Source organism: Alnus glutinosa, chromosome 14 (genome assembly GCF_958979055.1).
Source record: "Alnus glutinosa chromosome 14, dhAlnGlut1.1, whole genome shotgun sequence".
Classification (NCBI taxonomy): Eukaryota; Viridiplantae; Streptophyta; class Magnoliopsida; order Fagales; family Betulaceae; genus Alnus; species Alnus glutinosa.
Window position 1 is genome coordinate 906,132 of NC_084899.1, and position 25,468 is coordinate 931,599.

General features: G+C 37.2%; 4 protein-coding genes across 4 annotated transcripts; 2 read left to right on the forward strand and 2 right to left on the reverse strand.

Moving 5' to 3' along the window:
• The first annotated feature begins 8,072 nt into the window (after positions 1–8,072).
• On the forward strand, positions 8,073–10,568 carry LOC133856890 (uncharacterized). Its single transcript, XM_062291939.1, has 4 exons — positions 8,073–9,249; positions 9,332–9,437; positions 9,534–10,180; positions 10,359–10,568. The coding sequence occupies exons 1-3, from the start codon at positions 9,191–9,193 to the stop codon at positions 10,164–10,166; spliced, it is 798 nt and encodes a 265-aa protein (XP_062147923.1). The 5' UTR covers positions 8,073–9,190; the 3' UTR covers positions 10,167–10,180; positions 10,359–10,568.
• A 1,489-nt stretch (positions 10,569–12,057) lies between these two features.
• On the forward strand, positions 12,058–13,169 carry LOC133857840 (uncharacterized). The gene is made up of 4 exons (XM_062293193.1): positions 12,058–12,107; positions 12,228–12,329; positions 12,421–12,874; positions 12,982–13,169. The coding sequence occupies exons 3-4, from the start codon at positions 12,427–12,429 to the stop codon at positions 13,152–13,154; spliced, it is 621 nt and encodes a 206-aa protein (XP_062149177.1). The 5' UTR covers positions 12,058–12,107; positions 12,228–12,329; positions 12,421–12,426; the 3' UTR covers positions 13,155–13,169.
• Positions 13,170–17,356: 4,187 nt separating this feature from the next.
• Positions 17,357–18,328, reverse strand: LOC133858110 (auxin-binding protein ABP19a-like). The gene has a single exon (XM_062293557.1). It carries the CDS (start codon positions 18,271–18,273, stop codon positions 17,644–17,646), a length of 630 nt encoding a protein of 209 aa, XP_062149541.1. The 5' UTR covers positions 18,274–18,328; the 3' UTR covers positions 17,357–17,643.
• A 2,918-nt stretch (positions 18,329–21,246) lies between these two features.
• Positions 21,247–22,324, reverse strand: LOC133858030 (auxin-binding protein ABP19a-like). Its single transcript, XM_062293442.1, has one exon. The coding sequence runs from the start codon at positions 22,150–22,152 to the stop codon at positions 21,514–21,516; it is 639 nt and encodes a 212-aa protein (XP_062149426.1). The 5' UTR covers positions 22,153–22,324; the 3' UTR covers positions 21,247–21,513.
• Positions 22,325–25,468: the final 3,144 nt, after the last annotated feature.

Below are 25,468 nucleotides of genomic sequence, written 5' to 3' on the forward strand. Positions count from 1 at the left end.
GTTTATGGCTATATATAGTACATACCCTTAGGGTTAGGGTTTATAGCTATATATAGTATATACACTTAGGGCTAGGGTTTATACCTATATATAGTATATATACTTAGGATTATGGTTTATCGATATATATAGTATATACACTTACGGTTTGGGTTTTAGAGTTTATAGGTATATATAATATATACACTTAGGGCTATGAATTATAATTTAATTGATTTTACGTTTAATGAATAATAATGTCAATATATTTTTCACGTTTCATTATTGTACACTTTTAAATATATATATATATATTAAATCATGAGCAGTTCAAAATTAAATAAAACCGATATATATAGTATATACACTTAAACTTATGATTTATAGCTATATATAGTATACATACTTAGGGTTAGGGTTTATCGCTATATATAGTATATACACTTAGGGTTAGGGTTTATAGCTATATATAGTATATACTTAGGGTTAAGGTTTATCGCTATATATAGTATATACACTTAGGGTTAGGGTTTTATGTTGTATAGGTATATATAATATATACACTTAAAGCTATGGGTTATGATTTAATTGATTTTACATTTTATGAATAATAATGTCAATATATTTTTCATGTGTTATTATTGTATACTTTTAAATATATATATTAAATCACGAGGATTAGGGTTAGGGTTTATGACTATATACAATACGTACCATTAATTAGGATTGTAGTTTATAGCTATATATAGTCTATGCACTTAGGGTTAGAGTTTAATTTTATGGTTAGGTTTTAGTTTTTATTTTTTATTTAGCTATATGTACGGTATATACATTTCAGGCTGCATGGGTTTATATTTTTTTTTTATGTGGTTAAATTATATATATATATATATATATATATATATATATATATATATATATATATTTTTTTTTTTTATGCATGCAAATACATTTCGGGACGTGTATTTAAATACACGTCCCGGATTGGACACGTGTACTCAGTACACGTGCCCAAACCCTATAACAAAACAAAAACCCTAACCCTAACCCTAAACCATTTTTTTAAAAGGGATAATTGCACCGGAGGTCCCTGTGGTATACCATAATTATTTTTCACTCCCTATGGTTTAAAAAGTTCACTGAAGGTCCTCGTGATATGCAATAATTACAAATCGATCCCTGGCGTCAAATTCTGTTAAAATTTTTAACAGATTCCGTCAAATGCCACGTCAGCGCCACGTGTCGCCAATAAGATGGCGACACGTGTCTATCGTAATAAAAAATATAAATTTATTAAAAAATAAATAAAAATACTTATTTTTTTATAAAAAAAATTCAAAAAAAAAAACAAAAAAAAAAAAAAGCTGAAGGGGTGGCCCAGCCACCCCTTTGGGGGTGGCCTGGCCGCCCCCAGCCACTGGGGGTGGCCGCGCGCCACCCCCAGTGGCTGCAGGGGGTGGCGCGCGGCCACCCCCAAGGCCCAGGGGGTGGCCTTCGGGCCACCCCTAGATCTACTAAGGGTGGCCCGATGGCCACCCCCGGCCACTGGGGGTGGCCGCGCGCCACCCCAGGTGGCCTCTGGGGGTGGTGCGCGGCCACCCCCAGTGGCCGGGGGTGGCCATCGGGCCACCCTTAGAAGATCTAGGGGTGGCCCGAAGGCCACCCCCTGGGCCTTGGGGGTGGCCGCGCGCCACCCCCGGCCACTGGGGGTGGCCGCGCGCCACCGCCGGCGGCCTCTGGGGGTGGCGCGCGGCCACCCCCATGGGCTGTTGGTGGCCTGGCCACCCCTTTTGGGGGTGGCCAGGCCATCCCTTTCCTATTTTTGTTTTTTTCTTTTTTTTTTTTGTTTTTTGTTTTTTTTTTTTAAAAAAATAAGTATTTTTAATTTATTTTTTAATAAATTTATATTATTTTATTAAAATTAGACATGTCAGCGCCACGTGTCACCAATAAGATGACGACACGTGGCGCTGACGTGGCATTTGACGGAATCTGTTAAAAATTTTAACAGAATTTGACGCCAGGGATCGATTTGTAATTATTGCATATCACGAGGACCTTCAGTGAACTTTTTAAACCATAGGGAGTGAAAAATAATTATGGTATACCACAGGGACCTCCGGTGCAATTATCCCTTTTTAAAAAATATCCCCTAACACCCTAACCCTAAACACGGAACAATAAACCCTTTTTATAAAAAGAAGAAATACCCTAAACCCGTATTTGTTTTTGTTTTTTAAATAAAGAACATTCAACTCTTAAAACAAAACAAAAACTGTATCCCAAAACTTTATATCCTAAAATCATAACCATAAAACCAACACAATAATAAACCCTTAAATAAACTCTGAATCGTACACGTTCTTAAAAAAAAACCCTTACCCTAAACCCCAAACCTTAAATCCTAAACCCTAAAAAATAAAAAATTCCTACACTTTCAAACCCTAAAAACCCTAACCCTAAACCCTAAAAACAAAAGTCCTAACCTTAAACCCTAAACCCTAAACCCTAAACCCCAAAAATATCGTACACTTTCTAAAAAAAGAAACCCTAACACTAAAAACAAAATTCTTAACCTTAAACCTTAAACCCTATACCCTAAAAAAACAAAATATCATACACTTTCAAAAAAAAGAAACCCTAACACTAAAACAAAATTCCTAACCTTAAACCCTAAACCCTTAAACAAAAATATCCTACACTTTCTAAAAAAAGAAACTCTAACACTAAAAACAAAATTCCTAACCTTAAACCTTAAACCCTATACCCTAAAAAAATAATTACCCTACACTTTCTAAATTAAGAAACCCTAACACTGAAACAAAATTCCTAACCTTAAACCCTAAACCCTTAAACAAAAATATCCTACACTTTGTTAAATTTTTTTTCCTAACACTAAAAACAAAAATCATAAACTTAAACCCTAAACCCTAAGAAAGTAAAACCCTAAACCCTAAACCCTAATCCTATATCCTTAAAAAAAAACAAAAAAAATAAAAAAAATCCTACAATTTCTAAAACCAAACCCTAACCTTAAACCATAACGAACCCTAAACCCTAAACCCTAAGAAAAAAAAAAACCTACACTTTCTAAAAAAAGAAACCCTAACACTAAAAACTAAAATCCTAACCTTAAACCCTAAACCATAAACCCTTAAACAAAAATATCCTAGACTTTCTAAAAAAAAAATTCGTAACACTAAAAACAAAAATCCTAACCTTAAACCCTAAACCCTAAACCCTAAGAAACTAAAACCCTAAACCCTAACAATTTTTTACGTTGTTAAATTATATATATATATATATATATATATATATATATATATATATATATATATATATATATAATTATTTTTTTTAATTACATACAATTTCTACAATGGGGGACGTGTATTTTACTTACACGTCTCCCGCGCGCCGCCATTTTAAAATTCAAAATAATATATAGTACATATACTTAGGGTTATGGTAGTATAGTATATATACTTATACTTAGTGTCATGATTTAAATTTAGGGTTTATATTTAGTTTTAATTTATAGTTTATGTTTTAGTTTTAGGTCTTAGGGTTTAGCAATGTGTACATGCAGTACATGCAGTGCATACACGTTATGGGTTGCATGGGTTTATATAAAATATATATAATATATTAAATATATATATATATAATATATTAAAAAAAATAAAAAAAATGACATTTGGAGACGTGTATTTACATACACGTCCCCAATTGGGCACGTGTACTACGTACACGTGTCCAATTGATTGGCCAGGTACTGCGCGGGAGTTCTCCTGCGCGCCACCTGGCCAATCTTAGGATATAATTTAGCTTTATATATTATATTTAAATTATATATTATTCAAATTATATACTTTTTAAATATATTTTAAATTTTAAATTTTATATTTAATTTATATAAAAGAAATGGGTAGCTTCCAGAGGAAGCTACCCATTTCTTACGTAAATCTCTCTCTCTCTCACTCTATCTCTCTCTCTCTCTCTCTCTCCGTCGAGCTCTGGCCGGCGACAGCCCATTCCGGTGCTCTCTGCCGGCGACCCTCCCTCTCTCTCGCTCTCCCTAGCTCTCTCACCTCCCGTTCCGGCCAGTACTGTCCGGTACCGGCCCTCTCTCTCTCTCTCTCTCTCTCTCTCTAGCTCTCTCTCTCTCTCAGCTCTCGCCACTGTCCCCCGCCCACCACAGCCCTCGCGTCCGTTCAAGGTATTCCCTCCACTTCCTCTCACTCTCACTCATCTTCTCAATCTCTCTCTCTCTCTCTCTCTCTCTCTCTCTCTCTCTCTCTCTCTCTCTCTCTCTCTCTCTCTCTCGGTTTACAGTGCATATCTGTTCTAACATTTTCAGCTTTAATTTTTTTTTTTTTTTTTTTTCTGTCAAAAATTCCAGGTACACGTACAAGCTTGCACTACAAAAATCACTGTGAGTTATTTTTATTTTTGTTTTGAATTTTTTGCTATAAGTTTGTATATTTTATTAATTTTTTTTGTGATATTTGTATAATTTTTTTCATTGTCTAGTTTGTGGAAATATGGAATATATACTTGTAGATTTTTTATTACTGATTTTTTATTACTGAATCATTGTCTAGTTGGTGGAAATATGGAAAATATGGAATATGGAAATATGGAATTTATTGGTGATTATATTTAATTTTTTTTTTTAAAAAACTCTTGATGTGAGGATATTTGAGATATATTTTAGTGTGCTACTATGGATTTAATGTGCTATTGTGAATTTTGGTATTTTTATGAAGTGGCAAAAAGAAAAAATATCCGCTATCATCTTAATTTTATAAAAATATGATCGTGAGCAATAATGGCAAAGTAAAATTAAAATACAAAATTATAATCAACATATTGTGCTATGAATATATATAAATTGTGGGGAAAATAAATTGTGCTACTAATATATATAAATTGTGGTATTTTCGGGAAAAAAAAAACAAAAAAAACAAATATTCCACTGTCCACCATTTACAATCATATTCGTAAAAAAAACCTTAAAACAAACGTCATAAATCATCAATTGCGACGAATTTGTTTTTTATCTTCCATTTTTAACGTTAACTATTCATGTGAAGAGACTACAGATTTATAAGAAGAATTTGGTATCTTCGGATAAAAAAACTCAAAAAAAAAAATACTAAAATTTCTCTCATATGCATATATAAACTTTATATCCTAAAATCATAACCATAAAACCAACACAATAATAAACCCTTAAATAAACTTTGAATCCTATACGTTCTAAAAAAAAACCCTTACCCTAAACCCTAAACCCTAAGCCCTAAAAAAAAATCCTACACTTTCTAAAAAAAACCTAAACTGCTAAACCCTAAACCCTAACAAACCCTAAACTCTTATAAAAAGAATAAAATAAAACCCTAAACCCTTTAAAAAAAATAAAAACTTACTACACTTTCGAAAAAAAAAACGAAAACCCTAAACCCTAATCCTAAATCCTTACAAAAAAAGATTCCTACACTTTCTTAAAAAAAACTCTTAACCCTAAACCCTAAACCGTAACAAACCCTAAACCCTAAAACCCTAAACCCTAAACCCTAATCGCTTTAAACCAAAATAAAACCCTAAATCGTAAACCCTAAACCCTTAAAAAAAAAAAATTTACCTAAAACCCTAAACCCTAAACCCTTAAAAAATAAAAACCTAAAACCCTAAACCCTAACCCTAGACCCTAGACCCTAACAAACCCTAAACCCTAAACCCTAAAAAAAAAAAAAACCTAAAACCCTAAACCCTAGACCCTAACAAACCCTAAACCCTAAACCATAAACCCTAAAACCCTAAACCCTAAACCCTAATCGCTTAAAAAAAAAAAACCCTAAATCCTAAACCCTAAACCCTTGAAAAAAAAATTTTTACCTACAACCCTAAACCCTAATCGCTTAAAAAAAAAAAATCCTAAAACCCTAAACCCTAACCCTAGACCCTAGACCCTAACAAACCCTAACCGTAAACTCTAAACCCTAAACCCTAAACCCTAAACCCTAACAAACCCTAAATCCTAAACCCTAAACCCTAAAAAAAAAATAACCTACACTTTCTAGGAAAAAAATCCTAACCCTAAACCTTAAACCCTAACTCCTAAACCCTAAACCTTAAAAAAAAAAATAACCTACACTTTCTAAAAAAATACCCTAACCCTAAACCGAAAAAAAAAAAAAATTCCTACACTTTCTAGGAAAAAAACCCTAACCCTAAACCTTAAACCCTAACACTAAACCCTTAAAAATAAAAAAACAAAATCCTACACTTTTAAAGAAACAAATAAAACCTAACCCTAAACCCTAACAAACCCTAACCCTAAACCCTTTAAAAGAATAAAAAAAATAAAAACACTTACACTTTCTAAAAAAAAAACTAAAACCCTACATAAAATAATCCTACACTTTCAAAACAAAAAATACCCTAAACCCTAACAAACCATAACCCTAACCCTAAACCCTTAAAAATAAAAAATGAAATATATTTGTACACGTTTATACTGTAAGCCGTATGATTTGTCTTGTCCTCTTAACCCTATACAGATAAACATGGACAAGTCTTGGATGTCAACACCTAGGGGTACGACACGGTATAACGATGGGTGTAGGGCGTTTGTGGCATTTGCCGTTAGTAATTGTACGGCCGGCGATGGAAAAATTTACTGCCCATGCAAGTATTGTCGAAATAACCAGCGTCACACTCCTGAGTACGTTCTTGCCCACCTGACTGGAGGTCGGGGGATGAATCCGGGATACAATTTGTGGTATATGCACGGTGAGACTACGACTGGTTCCGCTATTCCTGGTCAGTGTTCGAGTCATCACAGTGGCACAGAGGCCGCTGACCGTAGCACTGAACATGGTGATCATGTCACAGAACAGGAGGGTGTCGCCGTGGAACAGGATGATAACATGCACGCCATGTTGCGTGACGCCTTCGGCGTGCACGATGTTCCTGAAGGGGTCAGTACTCTTCCGCAACAAGTTGATGAAGATACCTCGTGCGGGGACGCATTGAAGTACCAAGAGCTGTTAAAGACTGCCGAGAAGCCCCTTCACCCTGGTACGAAGCACAGTAAATTGAGTGCTACTGTACACATGTACAACTTGAAGTGCGTTGGAGGTATTAGTAACAAGATATTTTCAGACATTCTCGAATTCATCAATCAGTTGTTGCCTCCTTGCGATGAGGCATTGCCAGATAACACGTATGAGGCGAAAAAGTTCCTAAGTGGCATGGGTCTGGGGTATGAGAAGATTCCGGCGTGCCGTAATGACTGTATGTTATTCTGGAAAGACAATAAAGAATTAGATTCATGTACCGTATGTGGAGAGTCTAAGTGGAGGGCTGATACACATGTAGATGATGATGGTGAGATCATATCAGCGAGAAAAAAACGCCCGGTGAAGATCTTGAGGTGGTTTCCACTCATCCCACGGTTGCAGAGGTTATTCATGTCTGAGCATACTGCGCCCCATATGAGATGGCATGCAGAAGGCCGCACTAGGGATGGCGTATTGAGGCACCCGGCCGACGGTGAGGCATGGAGATCGTTTGATATTTTACACCCAGATTTTATGGCAGAGAGTAGGAACGTCCGGCTTGGTTTGACAGCAGATGGATTTAATCCATTTGGGAACATGAGCACATCCCACAGCACATGGCCCGTAATGCTTGTGCCGTACAATTTGCCACCTTGGATGTGCATGAAACAGTCGTCCTTCATCCTTTCCATGGTTATCCCTGGACCGAGCTCACCAGGTATGGATATTGATGTTTACCTTCAGCCATTGATTGATGAGTTGCTGGAACTGTGGAATGTAGGGGTACGAACATTCGATGCTTCAAAGAAGGAAAATTTTATTATGCGATCTCAGTTGATGTGGACGATAAACGACTTTCCAGCGTATGCAGATTTATCTGGTTGGCCTAACAGGGGTGCGAAGGCATGTCCTTGCTGTATGCAATCGACGCGTTCTATACGCTTAAAGAACGGATGCAAATTTTGCTATATGGGGCACAGGAGATATCTGCCGCCTGAACATCTGTGGCGGCTTAACAGGAAGACATTTGACGGTACTGAAGAATTTGACAGCGCCCCGATTGTGCCATGCGGATACGAGGTTCTCCAACAGTTGGACGGAGTTGCGTTTGGGGATGAGACCGCGGGTAAGAAGAAGAAACGGAAGAAGCGGAAGAAGGGTGCAGGGAGTTCCGATGTTATATGGAAGAAGAAAAGTATATTTTTCAGATTGCCGTATTGGGAAGACAATTTGCTTCGGCACAATCTTGATGTTATGCACATAGAGAAAAATGTCATGGACAATATACTTGGCACTATTTTGGATATAAAAGGGAAAACGAAGGACAACTTGGCAGCTCGGCTGGACTTGCAGGAAATGGGGTTGAGACCTAAGTTGCATCCGTTCACGGCCGCCAATGGTAAAACGTATATTCCCGCTGCCTGTCACACCATGACTAGAGAGGACAAAGAAAGTTTTCTGAAGGTTCTTCGAAATGTGAGGGTCCCGGACGGATACGCCTCGAACATTTCACGATGTGTTCGGCTGAAGGACCGTACAATTTCCGGGTTGAAGAGCCACGATAGCCACATACTGATGCAACAGCTTCTTCCAATTGCACTGCGTAAGTCATTGCCTGATAAAGTTGTTAGACCTCTTGTGGAGATTTCGGCATTTTTTAGAGGCATATGCTCAACAAAGCTATCACAAGAAGATATGGACCGACTGCAGGGTGACGTCTGTATCACTTTGTGCAAACTAGAACAGATATTCCCTCCAGGGTTTTTTACGAGCATGGTCCACTTGGTCGTGCATCTTGTGCGCGAGTGTAGACTCGGCGGACCCGTGCAGTATAGATGGATGTACCCGGCAGAGAGGTAAAATTCAGCGTAATATGTAAATATATAATTTGATTTAAATGTAACCATAATTGACGACAATTAAATTGTCGTGTATGTGTGTACACCAGGAGTCTGGGGCATTTCAAGTCTACTGTGCGCAATAAAGCGGCTCCTGAGGGGTGCATTGCGGAGGGGTACATAGCGACCGAGCTGGTAACGTTCTGTTCAAGGTATCTGAATAACGCACCAACATTCCACAACAGACCTCAGAGGAATCCTGATGGATCCAAGGGGGCGGGCACGCGTGTTACCCTGAACCGGTTGATAATGCACCAGATTCATCGTTATATTGTGTTCAACTCTGAAGAGTTTCACAATTTGCGGACGTAAGTAGTGTTTATATATTTAACAAAATTCGAATAACGCATCTAATTGATTTTACTACATAATTGTATACGCTGAATGTAGGATGCACAAAGACGCGCTTAGGCGATCATGCACTAGAGGTCGCATTACGGAGGCTCTTATTGAAGCAGAACATCATGAGCAGTTCTGCGAATGGTACCCTGCATATGTAAGGAAATAGTTGTAATTTTTAAGTTGGATAAAGTTATGCGGGTTCAATATAATTACCCAATACACGTGTTTAATATTTGTAATTATAACATAGGTCGATGGCCTTGACGATCAACGTAGGGAGGAATTGGGCCACAACTTGGTTATGCGTTGTAGAGGGCTGAAGGAGACAGCGGTCAAGTACAACAGGTACGTGGTAAATGGGAAATTGTTTCGCACGCTTGCCCATGATGTGGGAAGGAGGACTCAGAACAGCGGCGTATGTGTTCCTACCGTTGAAGGCGAAACGTACTACGGGCAGTTAACCGATATAGTTGAGGTCGAGTACTATGACAGGACTACGTACGTCCTATTTAAGTGCAATTGGGCAGACCCCACGATGGAAAGAGGATTCACAATAGACGAGTATGGCCTAGTGTTTGTCAACTTCAATCACCTCGTCCACAGGGGAGAACTGATTCAGGACGAGCCGTACGTGCTTACATCTCAGGTGGATCAAGTATTCTACGTCGAAGATGGAAGGAACCCAAATTGGGTTTGTGCGGTTAGGACCAAACCGCGCAACGTGTACGACGTTGGCCAGGGGGATGGGAGTAATGAGGATGGTACAACCTACCATGAGTGCGTACCGCTCGTACTAGCCACTGATGACCTACCTGATACGAATGATGAATTCGAGTACGACAGGCCCGACATTGATCCGATTGAAGCTCCCGTGATACAATGATTGATGTATTTCTTGTGAGTATAATTAGCTTGAACTCAACACACTTGACTGATATATAAATTGTTTGTACAATTCGCTTGAACTGAATAAGGGTTTCTATTATTATATGCAAATTTCGTTGTATAATTTGCATATTCATTAAAAATATATTACAAAAAATATTCTAATTAATTTGTCTACATTTATTCGCAGGTATTGATGGACCAGGGACGCCATCCTTATGCATATCGGGCACCTCGCCCACCCGTGCCCCCCATGACCACGCCCACTGATTCGACGCCAGTATATACTGCGGCGTGGCCACCCCACCCAGACGGGGCTTATAGACCATTGTTGCCGGGTATGGTGGCCGTGCCCACGTCAGATCACGGGCAGACCAGCACAGCTGGAGTTGGCAGCTCTCCATTGTCGGAGCCGCCGACATTATTTTAGTTAGGGTTCACCCAACCGGGTAACGCCTATCGATGGTGGGTGCAAGAGGGGGTGGGGTCACAGGGTTATGCGCCGTACTTTCCGTATACGTATAGTCGACCTATGACGTGTAACCCTGATAGTGAGACGCAGGATTGTAGATTTCCACTGTCACAGACCGGGGAGATGCAGATGCCGGCTGTGGGGTTGGGACAGATACCGGCACAGGCGGCGATGCAGGGCCAGATTTTGGGGCCGAGACAGATGCCAGCATCAGGGGCGAGTCAGGGCCCGGGGCATGTAGAGAGGCAGATGCCGTTACCTGGTGAGAGCCAGATGCCACTTTCCGGTGAGAGTCAGATGCCGCTTTCCGGTGAGAGTCAGATGCCAGATGTGGGGGGGAGCCAGACTACCCATGAGGAGGACGTTGCGATGTTGGGTACCGATCAGTTGGCCCCCGGTAGCCCCCAGGGTATGGATTCAGATGATGATCAGCATCCTCCACCAGCCGGAGAGGTTGGCGAGGAGGTTGCAGGCGACCCAGCGACGCAGCACATAGGGACTGGGCAGATTCGGTTGATGGGTAAGTACATATGTAGACATCCTTAAAACTCATATTATGTTACCAAAATATTTTTTTTGGTTTGGAAAAAAATAACTATTTGATTACATTTTGTTTATATATGTGTGTGTGTGTTATTTAGTGTTAACCAATTAAATTAATGTTGAATATATTTTTTCATTAGGGTACAACCCAGACGGGACCATTTATTATGAGGTGATTGACGACCCAGCGAGAAACTGGGTGCTCCCGAGGGGGAAGAAGGTTGTATTGCAGTACAATGCTGCTATACAACCTGTAGGACGAGCCTGCAATCGTTTTCGGCGGGAAGTGGGCAAGATGATCAGGAGTGGGTCCTACATACACATGCGGGACGAATGGGCGAGGGTAAATAGGCAGATTAAGCAGGCAATGTGGAACGCACTGATGGTATGTTTATGAATATAATTTAATTATTTATTTGAATTAAACTTGAGCTTAATGTTTAGGTTGAAGTTTTTAAACCTATAATGCTTTGATTGAAATGTGCAGGAGGAGTTCTATCTACCTGTATCAGTTGACATGCGCAGGGCACAACAGGAGGCGTGGAATGATATTGGACGTAAGCACCGCTCGTGGAAGTCGAGGTTCAAAACCCAACTAGGAATTGGAGACGGTGACACGCCCGAGAGTATCCGTGCGAGAATGCCGAAGAAATTTTTTGAGCAGTATGATGCAGAAGATGTAGAATTCCTGCTGAGAGATTGGTGCAGAGAGCATAAAATCGTATGTAGGCCAAAAAATTGTCAACTATTTTTTAATAACAGTTCATTTAATTTTAGTTTTAATTTAAGTGTGTCAATTGTTACATGTTTATTTTCATGTTCAATGCGTAGGCAACCTCTGAACGGATGAAGAGGTTGCGGGAGCGGAATGACCTACCTCATTGTGCGGGATCTAAAAGTTATGCCAGATTTAATCACGAGGAGGTAATTAAATATATATGTTTATGTTTTTAATATTTGTTGGTAATTGTTTTTCTTTTTCTTTTTCTTTAAACTATTTTTATCGCTATCTGTTTGTTATATATGTCAACTGCATGACGACAGGCATGTACATCTGGCACGCCCCCCACTCGCGCCGCGTCGTTCGTGAAGACCCACACAAAGAAGGACGGCACTTTCCTGAACGACCGTACACGGGTCTTATGCGTATGCTACTGATTTAGTTTACTAATATTTTTAAATTATGTGTGATATGTCATTATTCAATATATGACTTTTTCATGTTGACGACGTACAGGAGAGGATGACGCAGAGTTTAGCCAGTGATCCAGCCGCCACGCAAAGCGTCTCCGCAGACACGGTGCGTTGGGCACCGAACGACGCTTACGAACAGGCGATTGGGAGGCCTGAGTATGCAGGGAGGGTTCGGCAGGTTGGCCCGAACGTCACACCTGTTCGAGGGACATGTTTTTCATATAGGCCTCGGTCACAGGGGGGACCATCTCAGGGGACGTCTCGGGATTGGGCCGAACAGTCTCGGAAGATGGAAGAGATGCAAGCGAAGCTACATGCTGAGCGAGCGAGGAATGACCGTTTGGAGCAGCGCGTGCAACAGTTCGACGGCATAGAGCAGCGCTTGCGAGAGATGGAGGTCTTCATGTCCTCCATGGCAGTACCAACACCATGTGTTGGTAATCAGTCTTCTCCTGCACACGTAGGTAGTACGTCGTCCGTTGGTAGTGCATCTGCAGGTATGGTTTATATTGTGTATAGGACAAAATTAATTTCAATTTGTTTTCATTACCCCTTTAATTTTGCAAGTAATATTATATACTTTAATTGTCTATATTATTTGCAGGTAATTCGACAACGGTTGGTACGTTGTCGCCTGTTGGACGACAGCTGAGCCAGCACTCCACTGTCGCTACACCTTCGCCCGCTACACCATTCATTGCGCAGCAATCGCCGGTGGGCGAGAACACGCCTAGGACGGTACCTCGTGATTCGCAGAGACGCCTTTCAGATTTGTAGATATTTTGTGTAATTATTTTTTGTTCGTAAATATTTGCTTGTTAACGAATATGTTATTAATTATTTGTTTGTGTAGTATGATTTCGTGTTGGTTTTGGGTAAAATAAATGCTGCGTTATTTGTGGTCGAAAATTACAAAATTTGAAAAATTCAAAAAAAAATTTAATTAACCCAAATAAATTTTATAAAACAATAAAAAATTTATTTTTAATTAAAAATACAATTAAATAATTAAATAAAAATTTTAATTAAATAAAAAACTGAATTTAGTTTTTTTTTAAATTAAAAACATTTTGACACGTGTATCGGAATACACGTGTCAAATTTGACACGCGTATTCCAATACGCGTGTCAAAATGTTTTGACACGTGTATTGGAATACACGTGTCAAATTGGACACGCGTATTCCGATACACGTGTCAAACTGTGCAGTTTGTAACATGCACATTTGACACGCGTAATACGCGTGTCAAAGTACACGTGTCTAAATGTTTGACACGTGTACGACACTGTACACGTGTCAAACTGCACGTGACTATTTCATGCGATTTTTGTAGTGAATACTAAATCATTTAAAAAAAAAAGAAAAAAGAGAAAGAAAGAAAGAAAAGAAGGAGAGAGAGAGAGAGAGAGAGAAAAATTATATTCATAAGTCATAAAATAGTTTATGCTTTTGATGATTATCGATCTGCTCAAACAATTTTTCACCGCTCTCCACATTTTTGGGTAGGCAATTATGAGAGAGCCCCACACGGACCCTTTCAAAATTGCCTACCCAAATTACATGCAATTGTATTAGATCTTAATCCTACATCCGAAGGCCTTCCATTTTCACGTACTCTCTTCCTATATATGTAGCTGTTCTTCGCCATCCCACTCTCTAGCTTCTTTGCAACTCAGATTATATGAAAATGTAAAAAGTATTCGACAATTTTTTTTACAAGCGAAACGCTGAAAAATATTTTTTGAACCATTTTTTGGGTTGCAAGCAAACAATGAAAAATAACCACTTTTCAAAAATATTTTTGGCTAAAAATATTTCTAGAATATATAAAACATTTCTCGCCGAAACAAATGGGACTTATAGTCAAGTCTAACACTTTCTTGCTACTCAATCCCAGGTTTCGGGTCTATATATAACTTCTATTAGTTCTATTATATGCATCATATTAGGCTAAGTTTGGACTCGTCCCATTTGTTAACAAAAGCTTAAATGTGAAGTTAGGTTCGAACTTTAGATATATAGTATGTTAAATCACTAATTATTTTAAAAAAAATAATTAGATTTATAAAGATACTCTAGCTAACACCATTCAATTCTTATTGTTTAAGATCTTCATTGGTTATAATGTTTTTTTTTTTTTTTTAATATCAAGAGAATTGATGGTGCTTGTGTTCTTATAGCAATGAGAATATTTAAAGATAGAAGAGTCACCCAAAATAAACTTTTTTGTACTGAAGATAATGTATGTGTGTAACAGCCCACTTAAAACGTTGAAACTTATTTTAAAATAATTGTCATTGTATAACCACAGGGCTTTCAAATATTTTAAAAGGTGTGTAAAAACTTCTTTAAAATGTATATATACTTATATATGCATCTATGTACAAGTGTTCCACAAAGGTGTTAAAAGAGTTCTAAAATTTTAAGGTTCAACGACCATCGAACGATATTTCCTGTACTACCGATGCCGATTGATCAGTGCCCACTTGCATGGTTTTGGTAAAAATTTCTTGAACATGTAGCGTGGAAGGGCCCTATTTAAAGACCAAGGATTAAACCTAGGTCATATTTTCACATATTTTTAGAGACCCAATTATCCCTGGAGAGAGAAAGAGGGGGAGAAAGGAGTAGAAAGAGAGGAATTTCTTGGAGGTTTTTCTCCTTAAAGCTTAAAGGGGATTTGATTCTTACACTACACCATCACAACAACTGCACAACAACCCCTCACATGAAGGTGGGCCCTAGTGTGTGGGGCCCATCCTCATATGAGTGGTTGTTGTACAGTTGTTGTATTGGTGTTGTAAATCTAACATTTTCCTTTCCTTTTTATGTTGAAACATTATCTAAACATCCATATTTTAGTACTTCAAAACACTTTTCCATGGTTGATAGATTTTGATTACGAGAATAAAAGCTAGTGCCTTAAATATTTTTAAAAGCAATGTATGTGGCCAGGATTGATGGAAATGTTTGTGCATGGTAGATGATGTATATTAGGGCATCTAAGATCATTATAAGAGTACTACTTGCGCATCAGATTAGGGTTTTATAGAGGAATTTTAGTATTAATACAAATGATAGAGCGTCGATCAATCGACGAAGGCAGGGGATGTATAATTAGGATTTTTAATCATGATTAGGGTTTAAGACGCATGACTATGACTTCACGTGTAAGACTAGGATTTTAGGTATGAAATATATCTAATATTAGAAATTTAGAAAGTAATTTGCAAAAATGTAAAGTCAAGCTTTCGAGATGTCCAGGATTGAGGATGAACGTTCAAGGTAAGTAAATGTTTATGGAACGGTTTAACAATTTTTATTATACAACATGTTTATTAAACCAAGTATTCTTGAAATACATGCTTCTAATTAAATAATTATATTGTGAGCCTAATGTTTCCAATGAATATTTATAATTACATTGAGACACATATTTACTTATTAAATGAATTATAATAATTGAATATGGATGTACTTATTTAAGTTAATGTGATTATTCTTAGTAAATGCTTTTGTTGTAATATATGATTATTGTTGATCGATAGAATAAAATAAAAGCCACGTATTTTCGCTGCATATTCTACTTTGGGGGAGTAGAGAATCTCTTTGAGGCTTATTTACTTAGAAAATAGGTTGTTAATTAATAAAGAAAAAACGTAGAGCTCTTGATCTTTCTCTCATGCCTCGCTCTCAACAAAAACAAACTTCCCCCCATTAGATCTCAGTCAAGTAGAAGATCCGAGTTTCTACTCTTCCCTCCTCCCAACCACAACTCTCATGTACCCCTCTTCTCCATCTCCTCTTTGTTACCTTTTTTATTTTTTTTTCCCCCTTAGTTTTTCTTGCCTTTTGTTTGGGTTATTAGATGTTAGGTCTACTGAAAACTCATAATCTCTGCCTTTGATCTTTCCAATAGATCTTTTACGTCACAATATACTTCTAGATTGCCATTTCCTTGGGCTTTGTTGATACATCTTTATTTGGCCGTGGCTTCTTATATCCTTATCTGATGTTGATGCATGTACAACTATCCACAAGGAATACATGATAATTTTATAAACTAAATTAGAGGAAAACTTCACTTATAATCCCTGATTTTTCATCACTTTTACGATTAAAGTATCAATTTTTAAAGTGTCAATTTAGGATATACATCTTTTAATTTTTTTTTTCAATTTCAACCCTCTGTTAGAATTTTTCGTTAAATTCTATCAAAATTTCTAAAATACCTCTGCGTTTATTTTTATTTTTTTAAAAAAAAAAATTATAAAATTTTTCAAAGATTCAGGCCTGAATATTTTAGCAAATTCAGTTAAATTCTGACAAACACCTAAATCGTTGCAATTTTTTTCTTTTTGTTTTTCCTAAAAAGAAGAAGGGGTATTTTGAAAATTTTGACAGAATTTAAAGAAAAATTCTAACAGATGGTTGAAATTGAAAAAAAAGTAAAAGATGGATACCCTAAATTGATACTTTTTAAAGATGGGTATCATAATTACAAAAGTGATGAAAGATCGAGGGTTATAAATGAAGTTTTTCCTTGAATTGTATTAGAGAAAATTACTCTAATCTAATTTAAAGAAAAACTCTGTTATTTGTCACTGTTCAACTGATCATCTTGAGCCTGTCAAAACAGACGTTCTGATTCTAATTAAATGGAAATTGCAAGGGAATTGCTCTTGGCAGTTGCCACACGTGAGCTGTCAAGAACTCAATTTGGATAATACAAATTAGTAACTGTTAAGGTTAATTATCATGTTATTTGATGTTGAATGATATCAAAATCTGAAATTCAAATATTCCGAGGTAGAGTATTAATCATCTCAATATTCCTACTTGATCATAAAAAATGGTCTCTTCCAGCAATTGGTAAATGAAAACCTACCACTAGGAGTTATTGTCTTAGAAGTTAGAGCTTGTTAGATAAGTATTTAGTCTTATTTTGGGATTGCTTGGAAATAGCTCCCATTTGGAATAACACAAAACACAGATCGTGCATTTATTCACCTTGCTTTATCAAAGGCATTTGCCATTAACAGAAACACAGTATTGGTGCGCGCTTTAAAAGTCAGAAGACCACTCAAGACTCCTAGAAGCAATACAAAGACCACTCACAAGACTACTCTTTCATTAATAAACCAAGAAACTGCTACTGAGAAGAAGAATCCTACTCTTATGAGCCTTCTCAATCACAACAAAGAAACAAACCACTGGGACACAATCTCTGAAGACTTTCCTGTTGGTAGATCTCCGAAGAGTACCTTAACCAGTGCCACCAAGAACGCCTTTAAGCTTCTTAATCTGAGGAATGTCAAGGAAAGTAGTTGCTGCTACCAATTCAGTGGGTAAATTGTTTGCAAACAAAGCGAAGTCCAGAATCTGTAGACCTGGGGTTGCACTACTGAAGCTAGCAAATGCTATGGCTGGAATACCTCCGGAATTCACTTGGAAGTGTAGTAATCCTTCTGGGAAAACCATGATGTCACCCTTCTTAAGAGTTTGAAAGTAAAGAGTATTAGCTGAGGAAACAAACCCAGCGCAGATTCTCCCTCGCACAACAAGTAGGACTTCTGAACCTCCAGGATGTGTGTGGAATGGCACAACCCCACCAGGCGCCAAGTCCAGACGAGCCAAAGAAATTCCAAGCCCGTTCACACCAGGAATCTGCGTGGCAAACGCCGGAGTGACCGCAGCTTTAATAAGATTTGAGGTGTTTCCGGCAATGCCTAGGCCAGAGAAAACAAAATCAGCCACCGTGACACTTGCAGGCTTCTTGCAAGAGTAACCTGCGGGGCTTTCAGGAGCTGTAAAGTCAGCGACACAGAAGTCCTGCACGGCAGCATGGCAGGAAGAAAGGAGGAGAGAAAAGATGAAGATAATGGGAGATATCATCCTCACAAGTATTGTATTATGGAAGATAATGGTTTTTTTCTTTTTAAAGCTTTTAGGGTGGTCTGGTGCCACTTATATGTATAGAACTTGGATAATATTGTGGAACTTTTGGCCATTGCAATTGGTGGCTTGGGATGCGCCCATGCAGTACTTCACGGGCAAACATGAGCAAGAAGAAACGACAGACATCGAGCTGTAAATTATTGTATTGCATGTCGGATGTGATCTCTTTTTGGGATAACGACAAGAAGTCTCTTTTTGTTTGGAATGCGGGATTTTTCTCCTCCACCTAATTTGTAAACGAATTCGTTGCTTCGATCGAGGAGTTTTAATTAGAGTCAGTCAAGTCTAAAGACTTTCTTTACTGCTCAATTCCAGTTTCGGGTCTATATATAACTTCTATTATATGGATCATATTAGGCTAACTTTGTTAAATCATTAATTATTTTAAAATTTTTAATTGATAAAATAATTTGATTTAATCACTTAATTAACATATTATTATTTAATTTTTTCTTTCTTTCTTTCACATATCAATAGAATTGGCGGTGCTTAGTACTGCATGTGTTCATATAGCAGTGAGATGTAATTAAAGATAGAGGAGGTGTGCCCTAATTAAACAACTTTTATTGGACTGAAGATAATGAATACACGCTTGACTATGTAGCTGATTCCTTGAAATTAATCTCCAGGATTTTCGATCTTCAACCAAAAGCTTGTTACGTACGTCATATGCTAGCTAGCTAGGTAGCTTACCTTGTCAGACTAAATTAAGGGAGATCTTGAGAATAGTCAATTAGTGCGTGAATCCGTATGATATATATGTCCATCGATGATCGGAGAAACGTCAAAATGTGGTCCCTGAGCACATGGGGAGGGAAAGAAACGAAGGCATAAGAAGACATTTTGACAGCTAAAAGGCTAGGATCCTCTGCAAGTCTTCTCTGCACTTTAAATGCATGGTAGCCATGGAAAATTGATAACTGATCGATAATCAATTTGCATGATTCGTGCCTTTGAGTGAGAAGAGAACATGCATTCTAATTAAGGCAAGCCTTACTTCCGGCCGAGATGTAGGTCGAAAGCCCGACCACCTGAGTTAAGTTTCCTTACGAAGGAGAGGAAATTGATCGATGTGCTCAGTACTGTTAATAATATTAATCTCAAAACCTTAAACTTCGGATAAAAAATAAAATTAATTATTTAATTAATATTATAATTTTTTTTTTTATTTAAAGAGCTAAGTCCAACATGTAAAATATTTAAATTTGAGAATTTGTTGTTTAATTATTATCGGTTGATAACCAAAGGCGTGACCGATCATCATTGATTTGCTCGGATTAACCTTAGCTTATTGATTTACCTGGACCTAAAGGTAAATTGTTGCAAAGAAGTTTGTCGCTTAAAGGTAATTAGAGGAGTTAAAACAATTGTATTGATAAATTTCAACTAATTAATGTCTTGGTGCTAGCTAGCTAGCTATTGGGTATACGTACGTTTCGCTCACATGCATCAGTCATCTTAATTAATCCAACGATATATATATTACAAAAATATTTGAATTAAGGCACCAAAAAAATAAAATGTTGGACTTTCACTACATAATTTGAGTTAAAAGTATGAAATTAAATTATTACAAAATTATTAAAAATAATAATAATTTTAATCGATCATTTTAATATAAAAAAAAAATACTATAAAATAACAAAAAAAAAAAAACTTTAGAAGTCTTTTTTTGTCCTTTTCTGCTTCTAAAACCACCTTTTACGTTTTGTTTCCAAACAATTTTAACAGCTTCAAAGCCCTTTAAACAAGTAGCTACTAAACAACTTTTTAGCAAAGCTCTACGTACACACAAAACTTCTACAGTCAAAAGTTATATTACCCCGGCCACCGCAATTTTAAATAGGTCTTTATAAATCATTTAATTAATATTCACCAAGGATAACTTGATCCTCCTATACCATATAAATGCAGGATTGAGGCATTTTTGATGCACCATCATGATCAGAGGGCATGCTGAAGAACTTAGGAGGACTAAGAATGCTCCCATCTATATAACCCATGAGTTGTTGGACATGTTGATATGGAGAAACTTGAGCTTTCCAAAAGAGTTAATTGCCTTTGGTCAGCTTGATAGAAACAAGGTGATTCAGATTAATTCGTGAGAGTGACAGGACACTGTTGTTTGCACCAGTCGTTGAAGAGGTTGAGGGCAAAGTTTTTTGCACCAGTGGTTGAAGAGTTTGAGGAAGATGTGGCCATAAGATCAGACATTTGTCTTTAATTGCTTTGATACCATAAAGAATTTAACACTCAATTGGAAGAATGGTTTGATTCTTCTTGGATACTTAATACAAGAAGAGTTTGATATCTAGAACAACAGTTTATGGAAACATTATCACATATGCATGTATTCTATCATTATCTTTGACCAACACTGTTTTTGCTTTGCTGCCTTTATTTTATCTGGTGGTAGTTTCTTATCCTTATCTGATTAAGCTGATGTAAAGCTATCCTCAACACATGTTAAAGAACACTTAAAGAGTTTTATAAACTGAGGTGAACGAAATTCTTCTAACCTAACTTGAATAAAAACTTTGTTCTATATCACTGCTCGCTGTTCAACTCTTGAGCCTGTTGAAAGAGAAGTTCTGATTCTAAATGGAAGGTGCAAGGGAATTAATTGCTCTTGGCAGTTGGCACACGTACATGACCTGTCAAGAACTCAATTTGGACAGCACAAAGTAATTAACTGTTAAGGTTATCATGTTATTTGATGCTGTTCAATGGTTTTAAATGGATTTCAGAGGTAGAATCATCTCAATATTTCTACTATATATGATCATAAAAAATGGTCTCCCAGCATTTCATTGTCAATATTTATTAAGCAATTGCTGCACAAAAACTTGCCACTTGCTGTCTTAGAGCATGTTAGATAAGTATTTCGTCTTATTTTGGGTTTATTTGGAATAACACAAAACACAGATCGTGCATTTATTCATCTGGCTTCATCAAAGGAATTTTCCTTCAACAGAAATACAGAATTGCTTTAAAAATCAGAGGCATACTCAGTACTAAGCATACAATTCAAACTTCTACAAGCAATACAAAGACCACTCACATGACTCTTTCATTAATAAACCAAGAAACTTCTACTGACTAGAAGAATCCTACTCTTATGAACCAGCTTCTCAATCACAACAAAGAAGCCATTGGGACAGAAAATCTCTGGAGACCTTAACCTGTACCCCCAAGAACGCCTTTAAGCTTCTTAATCTGAGGAATGTCAAGGAAAGTAGTTGCTGCTACCAATTCAGTGGGTAAATCGTTTGCAAACAAAACGTAGTCCAGAATCTGGAGACCTGGGCTTGCACTACTGAAGCTAGCATATGCTTCAGCTGGACTACCTCCGGAATTCACTTGGAAGTGTAGTAATCCTTTAGGGAAAGCCATGATGTCACCCCTCTGAAGATTTTTAAGGTAAACATTATTAGCTGAGGAAACAAACCCAGCGGTGATTGTTCCTTTCAAAACAAGTAGGACTTCTGAACCTCCAGGATGTGTGTGGAATGGCACAACTCCACCAGGCGCCAAGTCCAGACGAGCCAAAGAAATTCCAAGCCCGTTCACACCAGGAAACTGCGTGGAAAATGCCGGGGTGACTGCAGCTTTAATAAGATTTGAGGTGTTTCCGGCAATGCCTAGGCCAGAGAAAACAAAATCAGCCACCGTGACCTCTGCAGGCTTTTTGCAAGCGTAGCCTGCGGGGCTTTCAGGAGCTGCGAGGTCAGCGACACAGAAGTCCTGCACAGCAGCATGGCAGGAGAAAAGGAGGAGAGAAAAGATGAAGATAGTGGGAGATATCATGATCCTCATTCCTCACAAGTATTGGTTTGTTTAAGCTTTTAGGGCGTGCTTGATGGTGGTCTGGTGCCAATTATATATGTTATATATATAGATAGAACTTGGATATTGTGGAATCTTTGGCCATTGCACAATCGATCGCTTTGGATAGATGCTCCCGCGCGCAGGATTTCACAGGCAATATGCAGCAAGAAGAAACGACAGACATTGAGCTGTAATATTGCATGTCGGATGTGATCTGTTGTTTTTTTCCCCGGATAACAACAAGAAGTCTCTTTTTGTTTGGAATGCGCGAAGAGAGAATTATCTTCTGCTCTGCCTCTCTAAATGAATTCGTTTGCTTCGACGAGTTTTAATCATTTAATTTAAGGGTAAATCTAAAATAAATTTTTCAGTATATATATATATATATTTTACTTTCGCGGCATAAGTTTATCATGAATTTGAATGGTCCTTCCATATATCTAGCTTGGGACTAATTTTGCACCGTTGCTACTGTCACGTTAGCTTTTTTTTTTTCTCACTTCACATTAAAATAATAATTTTTAAAATTTTATTCTAAGATAAAATCTTTTCAAAAAAATAAAAAACTCTTTAGAGATCGAGCACTACTCCCTGCCACCGTTGGCCACCGCTACTGGCCGGGACAACCTATATATATATATATGAAACACTCCTATTAATTAGGGCTGGGGTGGCATACGAGCCACACCCGCTGGGTATTTTATTTTAGATTTTTCATTAAAGTTTAAATTCATGATATTTGTTAAATAGCAAGAGAATTGACTTTAGGTACGTACGTGCTTGTGTTTTTACAGCAGTGAGAAGTTATAAAGATAGAGGAGTACTACTTGCCCTAAACAACTTTTATCGGACGGATCAAGATAATATAATGCATGATTAGTTTGGGCATGTGAAGTCCGTAAGATATGTCCATAAACGATTGAAGAAACATCAAAATGTGGTCCATGAGCACACATGGCCGGGAAGGGATAGAAACGTAACGAAGGCATATTGGCAAAAGAAGACATTTTGACAGCTAATAATTAGCTAGCCATGGAAAGTCAGCTCTGCACTTTAAATAGCAGCCATGGAAAATTGAAGGGATATTAGAATTCCCCTTCTTCCACGGTCTCTACAGATTACGTTGTACGGTCCAAGTAACAAGTCATCTCAAAATTTGTCTTAAGGAAAAAGTCATTAACGACCAACCGGCCTACTTAATTAATTCTTGGTCTTGGAACCTAGCTATATTAATATATTACTTAATTACTTAACAATGCATGAGTCAATAACTACTGGATAATATCCCTTTGCTAAATTAAGGTTAACAATTAGGAAAAACTTTTATTTTAAACTAGGTATGAGGAAATTCATTTAATTCAGTCTATTAAATAGATATATTTTTAAACACATACATTTTTATTAAGACAATTTATTAAACTGACATGTGTTGTAAAATCGAAGCATATATTAACAAGCACGGTTAAGAGTATCATGGCATAGGCTATGGTTTTTTTTTTCTTTTCAAAACAAAAATATTAACAAACAATTTAAAACACAAAATATTTAAAACTATTTTCACTTTTATGTCGCATCAAAACATTTTTTTCAAAAAAAAAATAAAAACAAAAATACCATATATCTAAAAGCCATTAACAATTTTAATTTTGTTTTATTAATTTTGGTAAAGTCTTTATGGTCCATATATAATACCTATCAATGCACTTTACAAATTAAATATGGATTCAAATTTTATGGGACATCCAAAATTAAACCTCTTCTAGAATGGGTTTTATCTTGAGCTAGGGCATCAGCCACACCAGGAACGGAGTCAGAAACTCTTATGGGTAGGGATTAGAGGTTAAAAATTTGTTGGTAGGGACTGATAAACTAATTTTTTATTGTTTATCTTATAATTGTTTTTATCTATTTTTTTTAATAATAAAAAAAAAAATTGATGTGGGGCCGGCCATCTCCTATACCGGCCCTGAGCCACACCATGTAGAATGATGAATAAGAATAGGAATATTCCATTGGCATGAAACAAAATTTATTTAATTTCTAAATAGAGGGATATATACATGTTTGTAGTGAAGATGATCAGGAGCTGAAGATAAGGTTGTCAGTCACTACGTACGCACGTGATAATTTGTGTTGCTATTTCTTTTTTTTTCTTTTTCTTTCTTTTTTTTTTTTTTTTTTTTTTGTTGAATTAAATCTTTTATAAACCAACCTCAAAACAATTACAAGCCCTCCGGTGAAAACTGGAACAAATTCTCAAAGAGAAAGTGCAAATAAAAACCCAACAGACTGCTACAAACAGCAGAAGACAAACAGAATACAAGAACGAAAGCAAAAAAGAGCCTCTACCCTCTCGGCATCAAATCTCCAACTACAAGAGCATCAAATCTCCAACCCCATCTATTAACAAGAAAACTTTGTAGACAACTCTTGCCCGCACCTCCCATTTGACCTAGCCACTCGATCTAGTCGAATTATATTGCCATGAAGAAAAACTTAACAACGGAAAACTACACCCACATGCTCCTGAAATTTATGTAAAATATAAAAGAAGGGAATAATAGCAGAAGTAGAAAGAGAAAAATAAAAAATAAAAATTGGGACAGTTTAGTCTTAGAGACCTATATGCACACTGAGAAGGACTTTTAGGGCTACATTTTTATTATATTGAACCATAAACTACAATTGAGTGACTTGCTCTATTTATAGGGAGATTGTAGTAGGTGGGTAGACTAGAAAATGTAGGAAACTGATGCCAGACCTACAAGAAAACAAAATCAAGGCTAAATATATATATGAAAAATATTCTAATATCCCTCTCCTCAAACGCAAGGTGGAAAGAAAATGATTTTATTTTTTCTTATTTTGCTTAATTGTATCTGGCGTGGCTAGCTAGCATCAATATCTGAGCGTGAGCTTGGCCTTCAAAACGGTTAATGAAGCAGATGATGAGAGTCCTTTGTGGTAAGATCAAAAAGATTGATGTCATGAGCTCGATCGGATGGCCACAAATCCAATATTGCGAAGTGAAGGAAAATCTAATCTTGAGACTTGTCAAATTAAGAAAAGCTAGTAATCGATGTTGGTCGGGACTTGCAAAGGGCCGGGCAACCGTGAGGGTGACTGGAATACGCCGTGCGTGAGCGTGTGAAGCAAACGTGTAGAAGAGGTCGCCGGCCAGCGCGTGAGACACGTGAAAGAAACGTCAATTTTGTCAGGCAGTACTGTGAAGGCGCTTGTAACAATATGAGTCAAACTGAAATTGCACATGCTTATCCATCATTTAAAAAATAATAATAATAAA

What these genes read in the sequence shown, in the direction of transcription:
- LOC133856890 (XM_062291939.1), top strand. Translation starts at nt 9,191, where the DNA reads ATGCACCAGATTCATCGTTATATTGTGTTCAACTCTGAAGAGTTTCAC. An exon ending in GAGTTTCACAATTTGCGGAC is followed by an intron (nt 9,250 to 9,331) that starts GTAAGTAGTGTT and finishes CGCTGAATGTAG; the next exon opens with GATGCACAAAGACGCGCTTA. An exon ending in GCGAATGGTACCCTGCATAT is followed by an intron (nt 9,438 to 9,533) that starts GTAAGGAAATAG and finishes ATTATAACATAG; the next exon opens with GTCGATGGCCTTGACGATCA.
- LOC133857840 (XM_062293193.1), top strand. Translation starts at nt 12,427, where the DNA reads ATGACGCAGAGTTTAGCCAGTGATCCAGCCGCCACGCAAAGCGTCTCC. An exon ending in CGTTGGTAGTGCATCTGCAG is followed by an intron (nt 12,875 to 12,981) that starts GTATGGTTTATA and finishes TATTATTTGCAG; the next exon opens with GTAATTCGACAACGGTTGGT.
- LOC133858110 (XM_062293557.1), bottom strand. Translation starts at nt 18,273, where the DNA reads ATGATATCTCCCATTATCTTCATCTTTTCTCTCCTCCTTTCTTCCTGC.
- LOC133858030 (XM_062293442.1), bottom strand. Translation starts at nt 22,152, where the DNA reads ATGAGGATCATGATATCTCCCACTATCTTCATCTTTTCTCTCCTCCTT.